Source organism: Chinchilla lanigera, unplaced genomic scaffold (genome assembly GCF_000276665.1).
Source record: "Chinchilla lanigera isolate Chin_1 unplaced genomic scaffold, ChiLan1.0 scaffold00016, whole genome shotgun sequence".
Taxonomy (NCBI): Eukaryota; Metazoa; Chordata; class Mammalia; order Rodentia; family Chinchillidae; genus Chinchilla; species Chinchilla lanigera.
In genome coordinates this window covers 27,227,315-27,248,482 of record NW_004955417.1, presented here as the reverse complement: position 1 = coordinate 27,248,482, position 21,168 = coordinate 27,227,315, and the positions used below count along the sequence as shown (strand labels likewise).

The following is a 21,168-nucleotide window of genomic DNA, read 5'->3' as shown; positions in this document are numbered from 1 at the left end:
TCCTCCTGCCTCAGTCTCCCGAGTGAAGATACACTTTTTTACTAGGTGTGGTAGTATACACACCTGTAATTCCAGGATTCAGGAGGCTGAGGCAGAAGGATTGCCACAAGTTTGATTGCAGCGTGGGCGGCATAGTGAGTTCAGTCAAGGTCAGCTTGCACTGCATAGGGAGACCAGAGTTATTGAGACAGTCTCCCTGTGCAGTGCAGGCCAGACCTGAAGTGTGTTTTTGTTAGGAGTCTCTTCCGGTGCTCTGCAGCTGGTTGCAGAGGTAGTTGGTGTGGTGAGGGGGCTTTTGCCATGGTAAGTATAGTGCAGAGGGGCTTGATGGCTGCTTTTAAAGCTGGGAGCTGAGTGCTCAGTCAGTCTTCCGGTAACTGTCAATTTCATAAGATCTTAGGGTTCCCCCTTTACGGAGTAAAAGCCCTGAAGATCATTGCTAAAAAGAATAAAGGGAAGAAGAAAATCATTACTGTTCTGAGGCCAGGCTCTTGCCTAGGTGTCTAGAGCAGTGTTCTCTCCACCTTTCAGCTCTCCCTATTCTACTTCCAGGGAGGTCTCCATTCCAGAAACCCCGGGATCGCACTCCAGCGTGGGGTCAGGCGGGCCGTGGCTGGCAGGGTTGTCTTGTGGTTATCCGAGAGCTGAGTCAGCTCCCCCTGACGTGCACCCAGCCTTAGAAGCAAGCCTCTAGCAGGTGTGTAGCTGGCAGTGCTCCTGCCCAGCCCTGCTCTTGGGACGGCTGCCCCTGCACAGCTCCCCGGGAGGCTCCAGGAGTGCTGTTCAGCAGCTCTTGTGGGGGATCTGCTACCAGAGCTCCAGTGCAAAAGAGTGTTGGACACTGACAGATCCTGTCTCCAAATAAGTAAATGAGTGAATAAATAAATTTGCTCTAAAGCATTAGAGAATCTAAGGTCTGCATAAAGTTAACTCATTCACAGTCCAGTAGCACCAGACGATTGCATAGTCGTCCATATCCCTAATGTGTTAAATCAGTAAGTCCTGTCCCATTTCTGAATTATAAACCAAGAAAAGTGATGGTGTCTTTTAGAAATTATTGCCATTCAAGCCGGGCATGGTGGTGCTCACCTGTGATCCCAGCACTGGGCAGGCTGAGGCAGGATTGCCCTGAGATCAAGTCCAGCCTGGACTACATAGTGAGACACCCCCTCTCAAAAAAGGAATGAAGCATGGACCTTCTTTTCCAGCACACAGGATTTCATTGTCACCTCCTCAGCTCCTCTCACGGTTAAGATCACCTGGGTCTGGCTAGGCTGGTGCTCAGTGGTAGATTGCATGATCCAGCACAAGGCCCTGGCTTGATCTCCATTGCTAGAGTTGGGTTTGTCCATTGATGGGACTCCGCCAGGCGAAAGTAAACCCCATCAAATTGGTGCTTTACCAGTACGGCCTTTTTTTTTTTTTTTTTTTTTTTTTAAGTACTGCCTTCTGTGATTTTTTTGAGACAGGGTCTCACTAGGTCATTCAGGCTGGCTTTGAACTCACTGTGTAGCCCAGACTCTTCTGGAACATCCTACCTCAGCCTTCTGAATACTGGGACTGCAGGCCCGCGCCATCACACTCAGCTAATAGTGACCTTAGTCAAGTATTTTATTGTAGTCCTCAGTATAACTAAGGAAATACAGTATTACGTGTATTACATCTGTTCCAGTGGCTTCAGATGTGCCTTCCTCCTGTGTCGGGTACTGCCAGTATGGCAAATAAGTTTATTTCCTTTTTCCCACAGTTCTTGTCAGCCAGCCAGGCCTTGGTAAACAAGCTGTGCTTACTTGTGCAATGACAGTTGGTTCTCAGAGATGAATAGCTGCTCCACAGACACAGGGCATGCTTCCCAATACTTTCTTCTTTTTGGTAATACACTTTCGTTAATATTGGTAGTAGCATTGTTTGTTGACTCCTTTGGTTTGGCCTCCTATTAATGTTTAAGATTATTTCACCCCTACAGAAATGTATAGTCACAGAAAGTCAATCTCTGGTTGCCTGGGATTTTAGAAATGTATTGTGAAAGGGAATGGGAGCTTACTTTTCGGGTAGTACCTGTAACAGTTTCAGATATTTGTTAAAGTGAGTGAATGTTATTGCATGTCGTCTATTAAGAGGGATGCAGAAACAGAAAACTTGAAGATTTTACCTGAGGATCAGACTGACGTTTAAGGAAGCGGTTAGATACGGTGGCACAGGCCCGTCGTCCCAGCGTGGGGAATCTGAGGCAGGAGGATCGAGAGTTCAAGCCCAGCCAACATACTGAGTCCTTGTCTAAAAGTAAAAAGGGATGGGAATGCAGGTCAGCCCCCAGTGCTACTCCCATCTCCCCCAGAAAGTTTGAAAAAGAGAACAAGATTAAAATATTGAAGGGGAGAGTCTAGGGGTGTCACTCAACACTCAGCATGCATGAACCTCTGGGACGAGTGCCCAGCACCAAAGAGAGGAAGGAGAAAGTGGAGTCTGATGAAGAAAAGTGGAAAGGTAAAGGCTGTGAAGTATCCGTGACAGGATGTTCTTATCAGCAGTCACGGGAGTCTGAAAATGCTTAGCTAGTGGCAGTGTTGAATTCTGTAATGCGTAGGGATGAGGTACTGGGGAAGCGAGTTTTATCTTTCATTTCATAGTTTGATCACCAGCATGCAGCTTGAAAATACTTGGAAAAAACATTCCTATGGTACTTGGAAAAAACACCGCCATAAAAAAGCCCCACAGAATGTGGACAACGGAGCACATAGCAATGGGACCAGTGGGCCTGGAGCTTCCTAAGTACAGGGCTTCTGAGTATTACAGGAAAACTCACCTTCCTGAGCTAAAGGAGACCGAGCTTGAGGGTAACTTGTCCCGACTTGAGAGGCTAGACTTCCTGTGTGTGGCTGCAGTTGCTGTGGCGGTCCACAGTATCCCACCAAGCGGAGCATTGACGTAGAGTGCATTGTTGGATGCATTTGTTTTTGTATTTCTAAGTGGATTTTATTTAGGTTAAAGATACTGATAATTTTTTTTTCTTCCAGTGAATGGAATAAATGAAAGCTGGCTTTTTAAATTCAATAGGAGCTGGGCGTGGAGGCGCAGGGCTCTAATGCCACCACTTGGGAGGCTGAGGGAGGAGGGTTGCCATGAGTTGGAGGCCAGCCTGAGCTACATAGTGAGTTCACACCCAGCCTGAACTGCATAACTAGAGCCTGTCTCATATAGGCTTAATAGGAAGGTCTTGCCTTACTCTTTAGTTTCATTTTGTTTTTTTGTTTTTCTTCCAGTACCAGGAATCGAACTCACGACCTTGTGCTTGCCAGGCAGGCGCTGTGTCACTGAGATAAATCCCCAGCCCCATTGCCTTATTCTTATATTTATCTTTTTGTATGGCATTTGTCTTTTTTTGTATAAGTGGCTTTTTTTCCCTAGTCTTCTGTGCCTAGTTGAATACAGTAACTCCCTAAAATTGATATTCTAGCTGCAGTTACATGCTTAAAATAATTATGCATCTTTAGCCTAAAATGTCTACTTTATAGACACAAATTTACATCAGTCCTGGTATAACAGCCTTTAGATTATGTCTAGGCTATGATTTGACTTACTGTGTAAGTATAAGGTCTCATGTAGATAAACCAAAATTAAGATCTCTGGTAAAATAAAAGTAACCTCAGCCTTATTTAGTTTCCACCATAGGATGAAAGAAATTTGATGAATTGAACCAAGTATAGTTAGCTTCTTGGAAGTAAAGCTGTTAGTATTTTAAAAATTAAGAACTATTTGGAAGTCAGAAAGTTGAAGTTTGGTTTGGGGACCCCTGAAAAAGGGAATGTGCCTCCCAGGAGGGACATTGCTGGGGTTGCACTCCTGCAGAGGGCTGAGGGGAGGGGAGGAGGGGCCACAGCAGAAACGAAGGGCCCTGCAAAGACATGCAGGGTCAGAGCGGTTGCCAGCCAGTGTTAACATCCAACCAGAGCTCGGCTCTAGACAGTGCGTGGTGTACTGTCTTGAGGACTTGCTGTATTTTGTGTACACTCCAAGAAATCATTTCCTAGGTAACCTAAGGGGCCAGTAAAGGTCAGCGAAGATCAGCTGTTATTTCAGGATGGGAGTCTCAGAGGAGAACGGGTAACCTGGGGGACGGGGAGGTATGATGGGGGGATTGAGCAGAAGGAGGATTTAGCCTGAAGCCCCCCTAAAGACTAGAGATCTTAGGAACTGGTTCAGAGTATGCAGTCCCCTAGCTTACTTTTGGTTTCCCATTATGATGGCATTTTCTTGCACTTCTCACAGTTGGCAACTCAGTTTTGACTGTTTGAGCCAAGATTTATTTAAACACGTTTTTACAGAAACCTTTGAGGAAGTAATTAAGCTCGTTAAGAGGACTAGGGAAGTCAGTGGGAGATTTGTACACAGAACCCCATTTTCAGACTCCCTTTCAGTAATTTCGCCAAATCAGATCACCCAAGAGACCTGTGTTGGCTCTGTTGATGTAGTGAGCATCATTTTTAGCTTAAGTCAGGACCAAGGCAGTCAGTCACAGCTACAGATTGTCCCCAAAGCTACCTTCTGCCCCAGTCCTGGGTCTGTTTCTTTCACCTGCTCTAGAATTGTATTTACAAGACTGGGTCTGCAGCTCCCTGGTGCTGCTGTGTCTCGTGGCACACATGTGGTTGCATTTCAGTAAGCTGCACTGAGCTGGTTTTTGTTTTGTTTTGTTTTTTCCCAGGTCTTTTTGAGACAGGGTCTCGCTATGCAGTTCAGGCTGACCTTGAGCTCACTTTGTAGCCCAGGCTGGCCTCGAACTTGCAAGGATCCTCCTGCCTCAGCCTCCCAAGTGCCGGGATTACAGGCGTGCGCCACTATGCCCAGCTGAGCTGGTTTTTAAATGGGTAGCAAAGGTTCTTAGTACTAACCTAAGGTTTCTCAGGTGTTAAGCGATGGCACATTCCTGACTGAGCATTTTCACTGACAGCTGCCAGCATGCAGAACTGTTGAGTAACGCGGATTGTGATGTGACTTCTGTTTTGGCAGTTTGTTGCATATTCTAAGGACCCAGACAGACATAGGCTTGGTGGCCCATCACTTGTTTTTCCTGGTTTATGACTTTCGGCTTTGTGGAATACGGCTGAGATGAAAGGATTCATTGACGATGCAAACTACTCCGTTGGCCTGTTGGATGAAGGAACAAACCTTGGAAATGTTATTGATAACTATGTTAATGAACATACCCTGGTAAGTGCCGGAATGCCAGCGCTTGTTAATTTCTGAGGTGTTAATCCGATAGAAGTGCCTGGTTTAGTTGACTTTTCCAGATTGATTGAACAGGAGACTGCCCTTACCTCCTACCCCCTTTCCTTTGAATAGTGCGGGAGTTTATTTTTAGCCCATGCTAGAAAAGAGTGCTTTATATATAAAATCGCATTTCTCGGCCGGGCCCCTGAGCACCTGGCTCGCTTGTGTTTGTAGACGGGAATGTGAGGAGCCTGCTGGGTGCTCCCTGCGCCCGCGGTCCGGTGTGCACAGTTCCCTCACCGTTCCTTGAGGTCACCTGCATTGTAGATGATAGTCATTTTCACTTACGGACTTCATGTTGGATCTCTCTTTATGGGAGGGACCTAATTTTCTGTGTTCCCCAAATGTGTTGAATTATTCTCAGTACTTTCGTGTGAGCACATCCAACAGCAGTTCTGTCCTCCACCAGTCCACAGGCACGCCCGTCTCCCCGACCCCACAGAGCCCCTGGACTGCTCCCATCCTCTGCCAGCAGGCTTCCTGGAGCAGTGGGTGGCGAGCGTGACACCGCGTGCAGCCTCTCTGCAGTGAGCTCTGCATAGCAGAGGGCTTCTGGTCACATTTTGGTGCCCTTTCTCACAGCCACTTAACCGTACCCCCCTGACTTCTGTGGCACTCGCTTCCTAGAAACACCCCACTGTCCATGCCCCTCACTCTGAGTCCACCCACGCAGCGATGCTGAGGACTCTGAGGCCCCGCTGCCCTCCTGCGGGCCTCTGACCGAATGTGGCTCCAGTCTGTCTCTGGTCTCCCTGACAGCCGCGCCCTGTTCCCTGGTCTTACCTTTACGCGGACGTGGTGGCCTCCTCACCATCTGCCTTTTCCATTTTCTGTTAATTTTGTTGCATATTCATTACATCAAAGCTTCCCATTCGTCAAATTAATTAGTTTTCCGTTGCTCACTAAGACTTGGTTTCACGTTTTCCCCAAGAAGGGAAAGTGAAGGTGGGTATGGTGGTGCAAGCCTGTAACCCCAGCACTCTGGGAGGCTGAGGCAGGAGGACTGGAAGTTTAGGCTCAGCCTGGGCAACTTAGTGACTCAGTTGAGATCTTGTTTCAGAGTAAAAACGTATAAAAAGAATTAGAAAGGGGCTGGAGATACAGCTCAGTGCAAAAGCCCCAGGTTCATTTGTCAAGAATTTGGGAGGTTTCGTTTTTTGAGGCAAGATCATGCTTCACAGTCCAGGCTGGCCTTGAACTCATGATTTCCTCTGCCTCCATCTCCTGAGTGCTAAGATTATAGGTGTGTGCCACCATACCCAGTTTAAAAGTCAGTTTGTTGTCTTTGGAGGGAAAAGTTTCTTGGATGGGGCTTATGGGACATTGGGTTTTCTTTTTTGAAACAGGGTCTCACTGTATCACCCAGTCCAAGATCAAGTGATCCTCCTGCCTTATCCTCCCGAGTAGCTGGGAATAGAGCCATGCTCTTTAAGTATTTTTAAAAATCTAAGTCTTTCTTAGCTCTTCGTACTGTATTACTAAATTCTACCCAGAGCTGCCAAAGTAGGTCTGTTGTGCGTGGTGAGAGAAAACAGCCCCTGCCCGTCAGTTACATCACACTTCTGGGCTCAGACAGGACTCTCCCAGGCAGCTGTCTCAAACAGCACCCCTGGGTTCAATAAAATAAAACGGAGACAACTGGTTAAAAATAGAAAAGTCAGTGTAATTGATACGTTTTTAAAACCTCAGAATATTTTATATGCCAGTATAGCACAGCAAAATACCAAATTTGTAAAGAAAGATGAAAAGCATACCGACCGCTTCCGTGTTTGCTAGATAAAGCGTGATTACTCTTAAGCTTTTAAAGTCCTCTTTTTTAGGGGGTTTCTTTTTGAGACAGGGTGTCACTATGCAGTTCAGGCTGACCTCACTCAGGACCCTCCTGCCTCAGCCCCCCAAGTGAAGTCCTCTTGTATGAAAGGAAGGGGGAATTCCTTCCTTCCTGGAGTATTTCCACTCATTCTGTGCTCTCTTTCATGACGATACAGACAGGAAAGAGTGCGTTTTTTGTGGGGGATCTCGGGAAGATTGTGAAGAAACACAGCCAGTGGCAGAATGTGGTGGCTCAGATCCGGCCGTTCTACGCGGTGAGGTGCAACTCCGCCCCGGCTGTGCTGGAGATCCTGGCAGCTCTGGGGACAGGCTTCGCCTGCTCCAGCAAGGTGAGTCCCTTCTGGTCCCACGTTCACCCTGGCTGACAGCCACATGCTCCAGCGTGCAGGGAAGCTGGGCACTCAGACGGAGTGACGTAAACGCAGGCCACTGCAGGACTTAACTTTTCAGGTACATTAATAAAAGGGCAGTTTCAATGTGGTGACCCTTGGAAAGCTCTCTTTATTAGACAAAAACATATTTATTCTTCATCCTTAGGCTAGAACTAGCTCTACTTCTGGCCGTAGTATATGTTTAAACAGAGTTGGGTAGGACAGCATCATGAACTGTGAGCTGATAGTATGTAATACAACCTTCGTCCGAGCAGAAAATAACTTGAGAGGCTAAGGAGTGGGTAGTCTGTGGTAGAGCACCTACCTAGCACACAGAAGGCCTTGGCTTCAGTCTCCAGCGCTTCAGAAAGGACGTGCTCGTGTGTGTGCCTGTATGCATGCATGTGCGTGTGTGTGTATGGTCAGCTGAAAAGCAGTTGAAAGTTTTGCCAGTTAAGTGACTGTGTTCAAAATGTCTTTACAGAATGAAATGGCTTTAGTGCAAGAATTGGGTGTATCTCCAGAAAATATTATTTACATAAGTCCTTGCAAGCAAGTTTCCCAGATAAAATATGCAGCAAAAATTGGAGTGAATATCATGACATGTGACAATGAAATTGAATTGAAGAAAATTGCTCGTAATCACTCAAATGCCAAGTAAGTATAAAATTGAAGCAGTTGAGCATCGCCTTAATACTGAGGGGATGTGGCTTGTCTTTAGCCTGGGAAGAAGGGCTTTTTGTAGGAGGGCAGTGTTGTAGTAATTATACCTTGACTTGTTGAGAGTTTCTGCTTTAAAAATGCTAACGGCATATTACTGACGCCTGCTTCTGCGCCCCTTGGTGTGGAATTGGGATGATCGGCCTGGTCTGGGAAATGATCTTACGATCTGTAGCTCGGGGAGAAAATGGGGCACAATGACCAGGTTAGTGCCCCAGCTGTGTTCTGAGTTACAGTCTCAGAATACAGATCTTGTACATCTGTAATTTTTTTTTAACTGACTTTAATGTTAAGGTATCATGACAACATTAATTACCCTGAAAAACTTTCGAACAAATGGTGAAATTTTAGGGAATGACTGTCTTTTTAAAAAAAAAAAATTGGGCCTGCTTAACAGTGTGCAGAAGACGCGCGCTGCGCCATGAGGCGTGGGGTGTTTCCTAGCAAGGCTGTGAGCTCACTGATGGCTTCCCCAGAGAGCCTATTCACCCTAAGCTTCCATTTCTTTCTCTCAGCTTTGCCTCTGAGTACTAGTTGTTCATCAGGACTCCCTCAGGAAATGCACTGGCAAGCATTAGTTAGGGTTTTGTAGATCAGCCTTGATCACTTTGTCTTGGCTGTCGTGGTTTGGAGGAAATAAAAAAGATTTGAGACACATATAACTAAAACATCTCAGTTCTTTTCCAGTTAGAAATCTCCTAGGATGTGAGAGGTTATATAGCAGAAGTTCCCAGTATGTGACTAAGGGTTAGCTAGCTACTATTAAGATATTTACAGCCCTCGTATTTTATTGAAAGACACTGATGACATTGCTATTGAATTTAGTCTTTCTAGGTGGATTTATGGACCAATGGACTTCATTTGAAAGTAATGTCGTCTTTCATTACAGAGCCCAACTTACTCTTGGTGCTACAGCAATCTTAACTTGCTGCATTTTCCAAAATCCCGTCCTTGTGAGCTTCTTGCCTTAGGCCCTAATTGCTAGTTTTTTCTCTATACAGGATTGTTTCTCTTTAGGTTCACTTGATTCATCCACCGCTGGATTTGGGAGCACTGGCAACATAATCAACACACTTCCTACAACCTTCAGGCTTCACATGTGCTGATGATGATGTAAACCAACTCTGCCCCAATCATCTTCCCCTTCTCTTAGGGTCTTACTACATCTTGCAACAGAAGATGATAGTGGAGGTGAGGAGGGTAGCATGAAGTTTGGCTCCACGCTGAAGAACTGTAGGCATCTCTTGGAGTGTGCTAAGGAATTTGATGTCCAAATAATTGGGGTTAAGTGAGTATTCCTTTTTACTCTCTTCATGGTGATACTCTCTGGTTATCGATTTAATAAAGGCTTCATTTGCATGAAATGTAAGGTTCAGTGTCTTTCAGTTATTAAGTGTAGGTTTTAACTTTAGAAGAAACAAATAACACTTTCTTCTTTATGCTGCTCCCAATAAACAGGCAAAGTAATCAGTACAGAGTAATTTAAATCCTAAGGCCAACCCCACCACCACCAGAATCTCCAGTGCCGAGTTCTGTACGTGCTAGAATTCAGATGAATTAAAGTGGCATTCAGCTTCTGGATTGTACATATCATTTTATTTCTGTTTCTCATCGATTTTTCCTTTTAATCTCTCAGGAGCATTTCAATTAATCTTACCTTTGCTAGTTTTTATTTGTGGAAAGTTGGTATTTTTTATGTGAGACCCAGAGAAGTTCATCAGTCCCATTGCCTTGACCACTGGTGGGATAAGCATGACTGTTCCAGGTGGCTGGCACAGCTGTTCCAGGTGGTACAAACAGCTCTAAGCACATTCATTGGTCTTTTTACTTACTAGTAGAATTACTCAAGAGTTTGTAAGTGGACCCAATCTAGTTAACTACTTAAATTTGAGCAATTACTGCCAAGATAGAAATACTATTCCTACCAGTTAAAATTATTATAATAACATATTTATCTGTTTCATTAATTTAAAATAAATTTATCTTCATGGATAGTTTTACCAGTAATTACATGATTTTTTTTTTTTTTTTTTGAGACAGGGTCTCACTGTGTAGCCAAGGCTGGCCTTGAGCTCACAGCAGTCTGCCTCAGCCTCCCAAATGCTGGAATTACAGGTGTGCCCTACCACACCCAGCTTTGAGTATCATTTTAGTGCTTTCCTGAAGAAACTAATAGGATGGCATCTGGCCTGCTAAATCAGCACTTTTCTTTGCATTGTCGTTAGCAAAGACGCCTGAGAATCGTACCAGCTGCCTGCTGGGACAGTCATGTAGACCATAAACTAATAAGTAGGGCCTGCCTGAGTGGTTTTATATTTATTTCACAGTGGACGCGTACATTTATTTGGTTGGCTGACGTTGAGTGTTGACGTGGAAGGTGGTGTGGTCCCATCAGTTGGTGCTTGCTCCTCACATACATACATGCAGATCTGCACATGCGAGTGCACCGTGTTACGACCTGCAGCATGACTGATGCCTGGCTCGTACAGGTTTTGTCTGTGGCATTACACTGTTTGAACATTACTGTGGCCAAAAAACTGGGATAGTAACTTGAGTGATTAGAAGCTACCCTACTAGCAAAATTAGGTGAAACTGCCATAATACTTCCGTATCAGAATGGTGAGTGATCGTGGAAAGGAAATGCAGGACGTGCCTTGAAAACTCACTACTGCTTTAAGTGGGTTACTCTTCCTTCTCTCAGATTCCACGTTTCCAGTGCTTGCAAAGAACCTCAAGTGTACGTACACGCTCTCTCCGATGCTCGGTGTGTGTTCGACATGGCTGTAAGTTCCTGAAGTTGTTTTGATACTGTAAGCCAGCAATATCCTCGAGATTTTTTTTTCCTGCCTGTAAATTAACTGTCATTACACCTAAGGACATCTGCCTTGCTTTTAATAATGTAAGGGTTCAGGATGCCATATAGTCATGCTTTGTAAGTAGGTAAAGGGATGAACTAGCAATTTATTTAGTACACAAGCACAGACAAGACTGAGGGGGCGTTGAAATAATGATTACATTTTGGAAAAGCGTTTCAAATCTTTTTTCATCTCTAGGGAGAATTTGGCTTTACAATGAGCATGTTAGACATTGGTGGAGGCTTCACGGGAACTGCCTTTCAACTGGAGGAAGTAAGTGTTTCCAGTGACCCGTCTGAGTAGTCTGCTTTCTCTGTACTTTTCTCCCTGGTAGAGATGATTGAGCCCGGGGCCCCCATGGTAAGTTACATCCCCATTCAGCCCATCTATAATTTTTTGAGACAGTCTCACTAAGTTGCCAAGGTGGGCTGAATCATAGGCAGTGAGGCGACCAAGCTAACCTTGAAAGGTTTAAATGCTTTGACCCCCGGTAACATCACAGATTGCTTTTTTCTTTGTTTTTGGGTTCTGAGCCCAGAGCCTTAGGAATGGTAGGCAAATGTTCTGCCCTGAGCCATACTCCACCCTACTGGAGGTGTTCAGGGACTCTGATGTCCTAGGTGGACTCCCGCATTGAAGCCAGAGCGGCTGGGTGTGTTTCGGCCCTCCCCACCCCCGCCCATCCTCGTCCTTGTTCTGTGGTTACTAGAAACTGCTGTGAGCCAAGTACCTTGGAGAGTTCCGCTTTTCTTTAAATAAGTGTCATGCTGGTGGTTATGAAGTAAACTTGAACTTGAAAGTCTGCCTAGTTTGAGGATCACCTGCTAAATGGCTACACTTCATGGTTTGTAACAGGAGCTGCCAGATTTCTTCAGGAACCATAGTAACGTTACTGTCAGTCTCTTTAATTGTGAGTTCTGTAGCTTAATGTTGAAGCCATAACCCGGAATTTGAACTCCACAGGTCAATCATGTTATCCGCCCTCTGTTGGATGTCTACTTCCCTGAAGGCTCTGGCATCAAAATCATTTCAGAGCCTGGAAGCTACTTTGTGTCTTCTGCGTTCACACTTGCAGTTAATATCATTGCAAAGAAAGTTGTTGAAAATGAGAAAATTCCCTCTGGAGGTAAGTTGCAAAGTTTATAGTTTGATTTTCTTAGCAGATGATTCAAGTTAGTCTGGAAATGAATAGGTGGTTATGGGGTTACAGGCAACTCCCAGCCTCCCACAGCTAGGGAACAACTCAAAAGGCCTCCCCTAGTCCTGTTCATGAGGCTGCACAAGTCCAGACACTCCTGGGTCCTGATACCTAGACGTGGGGTGGAGCTCATTCCCTTGTTAAAGCCGTTTGATTCCTCTTGCCTCGTGTGGGTGTGGGGGAGCACCTGCACGGTCCTCTCTCAACACGAGGGCCGCCAGAGAGCCCCTCCCATCCGTCTTCAGGTCAGGCCTAGTTGGCGTGAGATGATCTGCTTAACGCCCAGTACCACTGTCAGGGTTCTCCATGAGTGTGACTCGCTCTTCACACAGACAGGGCTCCCCAGTGCATAGGAAAGTGATGGTTTCCCCTCACCAGCACATCCTCCAGGACCCCATGCTGCAGTTGCCATTTCTCCTTTTGTGTTGCTTTCCTTCAACATTGCTGAAGAGGGGCGCAAGTTCACCAAGACCTTAGGAATACGAAGCATGTGACACTGGTCTGCCTCCCATAGGCGGGGCTGGCGTTTTGCTCTGCTCCCGTGGTTGAGATGGTCCAGCAGGGGCCTGCCTTGTGAAGTGGCAGGGGCTTGCAGGTGTGTCAGGTAATGCTGTCCCTCAGCCTTTCACCCCTGAGGGTCAGCTCTGACCAACGACTTCCTAATTCCATTGCTCAGACTGTGTTAGTGGCCTTTGTCTGAATAACTTTTCCTTTCTCGTATATATGTATATACGTTACTCGCTTGGATTAGTTGAGACCTGCAGATACTCAGTAGGTTATATAAATAACGTGCAGTGGTAACCAGAAGGGTACCTAGCACTGCATTTGTCTCACTGCCTCAGCGGTGGGTCCGTTCGATAGGCCCGCTGCAGCATTCTCTGGTGTGTCTCAGTCTCAGTCGCTGGTGCTCGAGACACTCCAGGCCCGCTCTCTTCTTTCCCTGCCTCTGCCCTGCTGTACTGGGCATTGCTGTTTTCGGGCAGCTCTCTGTGTGCAGTATGTGTCCAGTTTTCTAGGCCAAGTTTTGTTTTAAGGTATGTCGGTGTATAGCAGTTCTGTTAAAGTCGATTGAAAGGTTTTGAGAAATGAGAGTATTAGTTTTATAGATAGTAGCTTTGTTTGATAATGTAGCTATATATTATATATACAGTATGTTAGGCATTTTACTATAAACTTACCTTCCTCTTTCCTCTCTTATTTCAGTAGAAAAAAACAGGAGTGATGAACCAGCCTTCGTATATTATATGAATGATGGTGTTTATGGTTCTTTTGCAAGTAAACTGTCTGAGGACTTGAATGCCATCCCAGAGGTTCACAAGGCAAGTTTTACTACAAATAACAACAACGCTTGTTTCGTTGGTTTAGAAACCTAGTGTTGGGTAGGGTATAGCTCAGTTGTGGAGTCCATTTGTAAGGCTTTGGATTCAGCTCCTACCCCCGTCACCACCACTGCCACCAGACGGGGATGGGGATCTAGCTGTTACTTTTCTGCACAGCAGTGCTTGAGATTAAACCAGGGCCTTCATGTTCAGCTATATTCCCAGACCCCTCCTTAAATTTTACTTAATTTTACTTTTTCAACAAGATCTCACTAAATTGCATGTCCTAGCACTGAACTTCTGGTCCTCCTCCTGTCTCACCCTCCTGAGTGCTGGGATTACAGGCATGCTCCACCATGCCCAGCCCCTAGCAGTTACTTTAAAGAAGTACTCTGGTTCCTGAGATGTACTCTAGGATGGATATGGCCCTTTTTGAGGATTCTCATCTGTGGCTGCGCTCCAGTTTGCTGCCGTGGTTGTGGAGTGCCTGGTGCCACTGAGCTAAAATGGGGCTGCTTCCTGTGGGCTCCAGAGCAAGACTGCTCCTCAGGCAGCTGTAAGCTCTGCCTGCATGAGCGTGAGTAAAGGTTAATTTCTTGAAACCTTCCCTTTACCTTTCTTGTAAATCTAGAAATACAAGAAGGATGAGCCTCTGTTTCCAAGCAGCCTGTGGGGTCCATCCTGTGACGAGCTTGATCGGATTGTGGAGAACTGTCTTCTTCCAGAACTGAACGTGGGTGACTGGCTGATCTTCACTGACATGGGAGCAGACTCTTTCCAGGAGGCGTCCGTGTTCAAGGATGTGCCGAGGCCAGCTGTGTATTACATGATGTCATTCAGCGACTGGTAAGGAGGGTTTGTAGAGTAGGCGGGAAGGCTCGCAGTGTGATCACAGGTGGCCCTACACAGCTCACGCTCCTGACGCCCTGCTTTTCTGCCTGCAGGTGTGAGATGCAGGATTCGGGCATCACCTCGGACACCGTGATGAAGAACTTCTTCTTCGTGCCTTCTTGCCTTCAGCTGAGCCAGGAAGATGGCTTTCCCACCGAGGCTTAGGCAAGCTCCACGCCCTGCAGTCTGAGGTGCAGGACGCGCTTGTCTGGTCTACATTCCAGGGTGGAAAACAATCCGAATAGTCTCTGTTCATTCTCTCGGAGACAAAACTTAAGTTAATAGCTGTGTGGGACCAGATGAAGTCAACTTTCATCTAGAATTCATTGGGGTAACGGGAGATTTAGATAATGTGTCCAGATTAAACTAACAGTTTGTCCTACCCTTTAAGCTTTGAAAATAAAATATGCAACAAAATGGATGACTTAGTAGAGATGGAAGCCCATGACCTGGGTTCCCCATTCAACCGTTTACATACAAGTACACAGTTTTTATACTGAGGATTCGTGTCCAAAAGTCTTGTAAAATTAGGTCTTCCACCCAGGTAGAGCAGTTGTCGGTGGGAGACCGGTGTGGCTTCATTAGATACGTTTAGTGTATTTAGAGTGTGTAAATTTGTGCTTTGAACTGTAGTTTAATGTAAAATTGCATCATAGTATTTGTTGTATTTGACCTAATGTAACCCTTGTATGATTGCAATAAAATTTTGTGTAGATTTTACTGTTTTTTCAGGCTAAAACTTTGGGAAAGGGGCTAGCTAGCAAAGGTAGTTTTGAAATAGATGTGTATATGATCTGTTTTGAGGGTTATTTTTCTTTAGAGCTCATTTAAATTTAGTTCGGCTCAGTACGTTTTTCAGTTATTTAATAAGTAATTTAAAGTGTGTGGTAAATCATTGTGAAGTTCAGATTCATTATGGAGAGTTGATGTGCAGTAAGCATGATGTTTAACAACTTTAACACCAAAAATGTTACTCCTGCATAAACCAATTGTAATAATTAGTAGGTGTTTCTGTATAGGTAGAATGCATAGAGTACCTTAGTAAATCTTTGAATCACAAATCTTTTGGCTGACATGGAAGATTTCTATTGAATACTTTGAGTAAACTTGGTGGGGAAGGAAATAAAATTGCAGAGAACTGCAGAGCACTAAAACTCAAAGAAGGGCTACATCTGTATCCAGAAATCTGATTTTCCTTTTTGCATGGAATATTTAACGTTAGAGTGGGGAGGGGAGGATGGGGTGACGTACACTTCAGTTTTCTTAATTTCAGTGATTTCAAATTTAGGATTTTTTATTGTTAGTGATTTGAACTATTCCCTAAGTTTCTTGCTATTTCCCATTTGTTCAGCTGGATGATTTTAATTCTTTCATACATACTAAAATTTTCTGGTGGGTGGGGAAGGAGGTTGATGTCCCTAACCCAGCAGTTGTCACCAGGAATTTGCTTTGTTCACCCTAGTATATTAGTAATCCTGAGTCTCAGAATCATAATAGTAATAAACAACCGGGTCATTTTCTTCCCAACTTCCTCTATGTTCAGATGTGGAATTTCTGTCTCACAAGAGGAAATGTGACTTCACTTTGGTGCCAATGGACAGAACATTCTACCTGTGCTATGTAGAGGAGGTTTGGAATGCACTTCGGTAGCTGGTGTCCGCCTTGACCTCAAGGTAGAAGGAAATTGGTCACAAATCTCTGATTTCAGTCTCAAACCAGTAGGTGCTTAATATTCCTTCACTTGATTAATGCCCACTTGAACTGCATGGGTTCTGCTAAAAAAAAAATTAGGGCCCCAACCCATTGTCACCTAATCGCCTTGAACTTTCTCAAGGTACAATATTGGTTTTCTCCAAAATTCCAAACTACCATGCAACTTCTTTTTAGAACAGTAACAAGGAGGAACTGTTCTGCCTTGCTCGCCTGTCTTGGTCCGGAAATGCCAAAGCCTTTCCAGGAGGGCACAACCTCAAGGCCTGGGCTGAACCGAGCAGGCCAGGGCTCAGGCCTGGCGGTCGGGCTGCCTCTTTAGGAGAGCGGCCGCACGCGAACAGCTCTTGAGTTGCAGACGCCTCATGTGAATAAGGTAACTAAGAAATGTCTGTATTGTATTTGAAGACTGTATGCCATAAATCTCAAGTTTCAACCTTATGTATTCCAATTTGGTATGCTAACAAAGTAATGTAAAATCTTTTCTATATAATACTGTAATCTCAGTTCAAAATTTAACTGAAAATATAAAACCCAAATGATTTCTATATAGTAAATTGAACTGTAAAGGTAACTTGTGTGTGATTCTGAATACACAGATAAAATGTTTTTATTCCTCATGTTTTACTTTGATGGCTTCTCTCATGAAATAGAGCTGAGATTTTACAGCATCAGCTAAGCTTTCCTTCAGAATTGTGTTGTATTACAATTGTGTTTTATTGCGCTGAGTGGTAACATGGTGCCAGAGTTACATGGAGAACTGTGACACTTTGATGACGTCCTGAGCGTGAGCAGCAGTGGTTTTCTAGACACGGCAGTTTATCACCCTAAGCTCTGTAAGCTTGGACTCGATGCAGTAGCTGTGTAGAGATGGAGCTGGGTGTTGAGCCCTGATAGCCATGCAGCACAAACACGGGGTAGAAGAGGCAGGTTGCTGGCCTGCCTTGGCTTTCAGGAGTCCTCTGGTCCAGGGCTGGTGGCCTGCCCCTATAATCTCAGTTCTTTGGGAGGCTGAGGCAGGACGATCACAAGTTTAAGCCCAGCATGGGCACCTTAAGACCCTGTCTGAAAATTTCAAAAGTAAAAAAGGGCTGCCAGGCCAATGGCTCTGTGAAGGCCTTGTACTCTTGAAATGAAAGTGAACATTTCTGTTAAACTGGGTAATTTATGTGAAATTTACTTTCCTAGATGTTAAAGTTTTGCTACTGGGGCAATATGGTCAGGTAGGCTGTAAGTTAAAGGAGATTTCTGACCGCAGCCAGCCACGCTCCGGTCCTGCCTGCGCCCCTCCCTCCGTGTTACCACCACACAAGCTGTAAATAGGTCGACCGTGACCCAGTTGCTTCCTGAGGCCAGAGGACGGGGCACCTGTACGCGCTCTGAAAGGCTCTGCTCCCGAAACGTAGACCGGAGCCTTTGGTGTCCCTGTGTAGGACAGAGCACAGAGCCTCGCCCCTGACGCAACAGAAATGCCCAGCTAGTGACAGTGGCGTCTGGGCTGGTGCGTGGTCCTCGGGTGACTTTCCTGCCCTGCCGTGTTTTGGCCTTGTACCTGAGGCTTGGAGTGCGCGGGGCATGATGTGCTGCTGATGTGTGACTCAGAGGTGAGTGGGCGCGCTGTTACCTCCGCACCATCCCTACAACCGCGGTCTCGTGCCAGCCCGCCTGTCCGAAACCAGGTGAAACGTCTGCGCACACGTCTGCCCTGTCGGGAAGGCCGGGCAGGCCCAAGGGGTGTGCAAACGGGCAGAGCCCTGCTCTTCTGCCAGTTCTTCAAGGCTTGTGGCTTTGAGGGTAGCTGGTGTGGGGACTCCACTACACCAGTGTCCCTCGGAGAAATGAGTGGAAACACACTTTCAAAAGCAAGGCCAAAGCCAGCGTCCTTGCACGGTGTGCAGGAGCCAGCCCTGCAGGAGCAGAATCACTGAGGTGGCTGGCTGCGTGCTGCGTGTCCGGAGGAGGGCCAGGGCGCCCTGCAGACAAGTGCAGTCACTGGTCTCGCTAAGAGGGTGGATTTTTGACAACTAAGCCACAATCTGAGCTCTTTGCTGGGACTAGGGTCCAATTTGGATCAGATTGGGGTTTGGGGTTTTTTTGGTTGTTTTGTTTTTTGTCTTTTTGAGACAGGGTTTCACCATGTAATTCAGGCTGGCCTTGATGGCATGGCCATCCTCCTGCCTCAGCCTCCCCAGTGCTAGGATTATAGGTGTGCACTACACACCTGGCTGGATCAGAGTATTGGGTTTGGATTTCTTTTCCTAACCCATGGGTTGCTAACTTGGGAACAGGAGAAGAGCCTGAAACTTCAAGCAATTCTAGTAATGCACAATCTTAAGGTATGTGAAAGCAAACCTGAAAGGCATACCACAATCAGCAGCGCAAACCACCAGTGGCTCAGAGACATGAATTACAACTCCACTGTGAGCGTGTTAACCTAGGAGAAAGGGCACCTCCAGCACGTGCCATGCGAGTCTCAGGAGACAGTGCACGTTCTCACCAGGGAAAGAATTCAGTGTGGAACGCCACCACCACCCAGGTAAAGGGACTCTGCCTTTTAAAACTGAACACATCCTTCAGTTCATGAGCGTGATGACTGGGTGTTCATGCCGTCTGCATGAGATGTGCCTCCCTCAAACCTTGTTAGGGCGTCGGCACATGACCCATCTGACATAATAATAGCCAGGGACTCATCCTTGGAATGAGCATCCTTGGAAACCTGCAGATTGGACTGCTTTTTTTGTGCATAAGGGTTGGACCCCAGGTCTTATTCCAGTGCCCTAGCCTTGTGGCTGGGCCCTTGCAGAGTTGCCCGGGCTGCCCTCCAAAGGATCATGCTCCGCCTCCCAATCTCAGTCTCCCAAATAGCTGTGATTACAAGTGTGTACCACCACTCCTGGCTTGACTGAAGTCTTCATTTGCTTTAGACATAAAGTAGCAGAAGGCTACACCTGAAAGGCATACCACAATGAAAAGCATACAACAGGTAGGGTGAACAGCAATTACATTGCTGAGTAGCCTTCCAAGGCCCGAGGCCTTCCACAGTCCTGCTCCCACCGGTCCCAGCCCTTGGCAGTGTCGCTGATGGCCAGGCGGAGTCACCCCGGACAGCTGTGACCGTCTGGGGACAGATGAAGTGGCCGTGCGGGCAGTGGAGGGTGGCCGTGGAGACGCTCCCGGTGGATCCTCCCTGCCAAGCCGGCCTCTGGTTGTGTGTGCCGGCGCAGCCACGCAGTGAAGTGTGGAATTGGTGGTCCGCTGCTGCTCCGGGCAGGGGATCGCTCAGCAACTGGATTGCATGGATTTTCCTTCATCCGTTTTCAATTTTTCTGCAAGGTTTTCTCGCTCTTTCCCACGCCGTCGTGTTTCCACCTCCGTGATTTCCAGCTTCAAGTCCAGGGCTGCATCAGCGTCCGGTTCCGAGCGGCCCTGCAGTCCGGCTCGGTCGGATCCCGCTCTGTTGGATCACGGAGTCTAGCTCCAGGGGTCCATCGGGCACACCGGGGAGCTCGGTCCTCGTCCCGAGGCCTCGGCTGTTTATGGCGTTCGAGGGGCGGCCCCCGGAGGGATGGTCCGGGCCGCGGGCCGCTGGGGGCACCCGCGCGGGTTCGGGAAGGTCTCTGGGGTGCGGTACCCAGCCCCATCCGCAGCAGGAGCGCGCGGTACCCCCGTGCGGGGTGGGCACCCACCCGCGAGCCTCGCCCCGCAGACGCACAGGACCGATCCGGGCCGCGGGGGGCGCTCGGCAGCTGGCCCGGCCTGGCGTGCTCGGGACGTTGCAGAACTTGAACCGAATCGGCCCCAGCGGACGCGCGGGACGTTCCTCCCGCCGCAGCCTCTGCGGGGTGCGCCCCGGCCACCAGGCGGCGCCGGCGGACCGCCTTGCTCGGGCGCGGGTACTCGCCGGCCGGCCGCCTCCCCTTCAGGCCGCCCAGGCGGCTGCAGCGGAGCCCTAACCACGCACGGCAGTCCGCCGTCAGAGACGGTCGGGCCCTCGTCCAGCTCACGCCCTGGCTCGGCCTGGCAGTGGCCTTTAGCGCACACACACCGAGGCTGCCGTACAGCCCTCGGGAGCGGTGCCAGGGGGAGGCCCTGGGCGCTGAGGGGCAGGCGCGGCCGGGACCCCTCACCTGGGGCGCGGTTCCTGCAGGCGCTGGGAACAGCTCTCCGGCTGTAAAGTTCTTGCTTTGAGACAGGGTGACCTGTGCAGCCCAGGCTGGCCTCAAACTCAGCGATCCTCCTGCCTCAGCCTCCCGCTGTGCCCGGCTGCTGCGATTGTCCTCGGCCCAGCAGCCCGCGGGTTCCCCAGAGACCAAGTCTCACGCCGCCGTGTGCCGCGCGTGTCCTGTTGCCGGCAGCTGCCAGAATTGCTTCTCAGACCCGGGGTCACCAAGGCGGTGCCCCGTGTCCTGCCTCCCGGGGCGTCTCGCTCTTTGGTGACCCCCTTGGCCCTTTGTTGCAGGGGCGGTTCCCGTAGCGCAGTCCCCCTTCTTTTGGGGGTTTTCTGATTTGAGACCAGGTCTGTCTGCTGCCCACGCTGGCCTGGAACTCCTGGGGTCACGAGATCCTCCTGTCCCCTCCTCCCGAGTTGTTGGAACTCCAGGTGGGGTTTTGTCACTGTTTCCCCCAGGAGCGGGGAATGGACCCCAGAGCCTATCTCACCCTCGGCGGCATTCTGACGCGGAGCTTCATGCCCAGCCTCCTGGTCCCCACTTTGGGAAGCGGCGTCAGTGGCACTTCCTTGTCTGCTCCTAAACTTGGGGTTCTGTGTTTTGCGGTGCTAGGGAATGAAAGTAAGGGGTACCCTGACCTACAACCCCAACCCTTTTTCTAAATTGTATTTTCGAGTCAGGGACGTGCTAAGTTGCCCAGGCTAGCCTCCAACCTGCCACCTTCCTGCCTCGGCCTCCTGAATTGCCGGGAAAACAGGCCTGCGCCCGCTCATCGGGCCATGCCCCGAGCTTCGCCATCAGAATCTTCCGTGCTCGGGCTTCTGGGCACTC

General features: G+C 47.8%; 1 protein-coding gene across 1 annotated transcript in view; it reads left to right on the top strand.

Annotated features, from left to right (window-relative positions):
- The window catches only part of Azin1 (antizyme inhibitor 1), a 27,870-nt gene extending 11,082 nt beyond the window's left edge, over positions 1 to 16,788 (top strand). The window contains exons 3-12 of the mRNA NM_001291639.1: positions 5,011 to 5,211; positions 7,260 to 7,433; positions 7,960 to 8,132; positions 9,349 to 9,483; positions 10,897 to 10,978; positions 11,249 to 11,323; positions 12,014 to 12,176; positions 13,452 to 13,567; positions 14,199 to 14,413; positions 14,512 to 16,788. Coding sequence (NP_001278568.1) covers positions 5,110 to 5,211; positions 7,260 to 7,433; positions 7,960 to 8,132; positions 9,349 to 9,483; positions 10,897 to 10,978; positions 11,249 to 11,323; positions 12,014 to 12,176; positions 13,452 to 13,567; positions 14,199 to 14,413; positions 14,512 to 14,623 — 1,347 coding nt within the window. The 5' untranslated portion in view covers positions 5,011 to 5,109 and the 3' untranslated portion in view covers positions 14,624 to 16,788. The remainder of the gene's footprint in view (positions 1 to 5,010; positions 5,212 to 7,259; positions 7,434 to 7,959; positions 8,133 to 9,348; positions 9,484 to 10,896; positions 10,979 to 11,248; positions 11,324 to 12,013; positions 12,177 to 13,451; positions 13,568 to 14,198; positions 14,414 to 14,511) is intronic.
- The last annotated feature ends 4,380 nt before the right edge of the window (positions 16,789 to 21,168 follow it).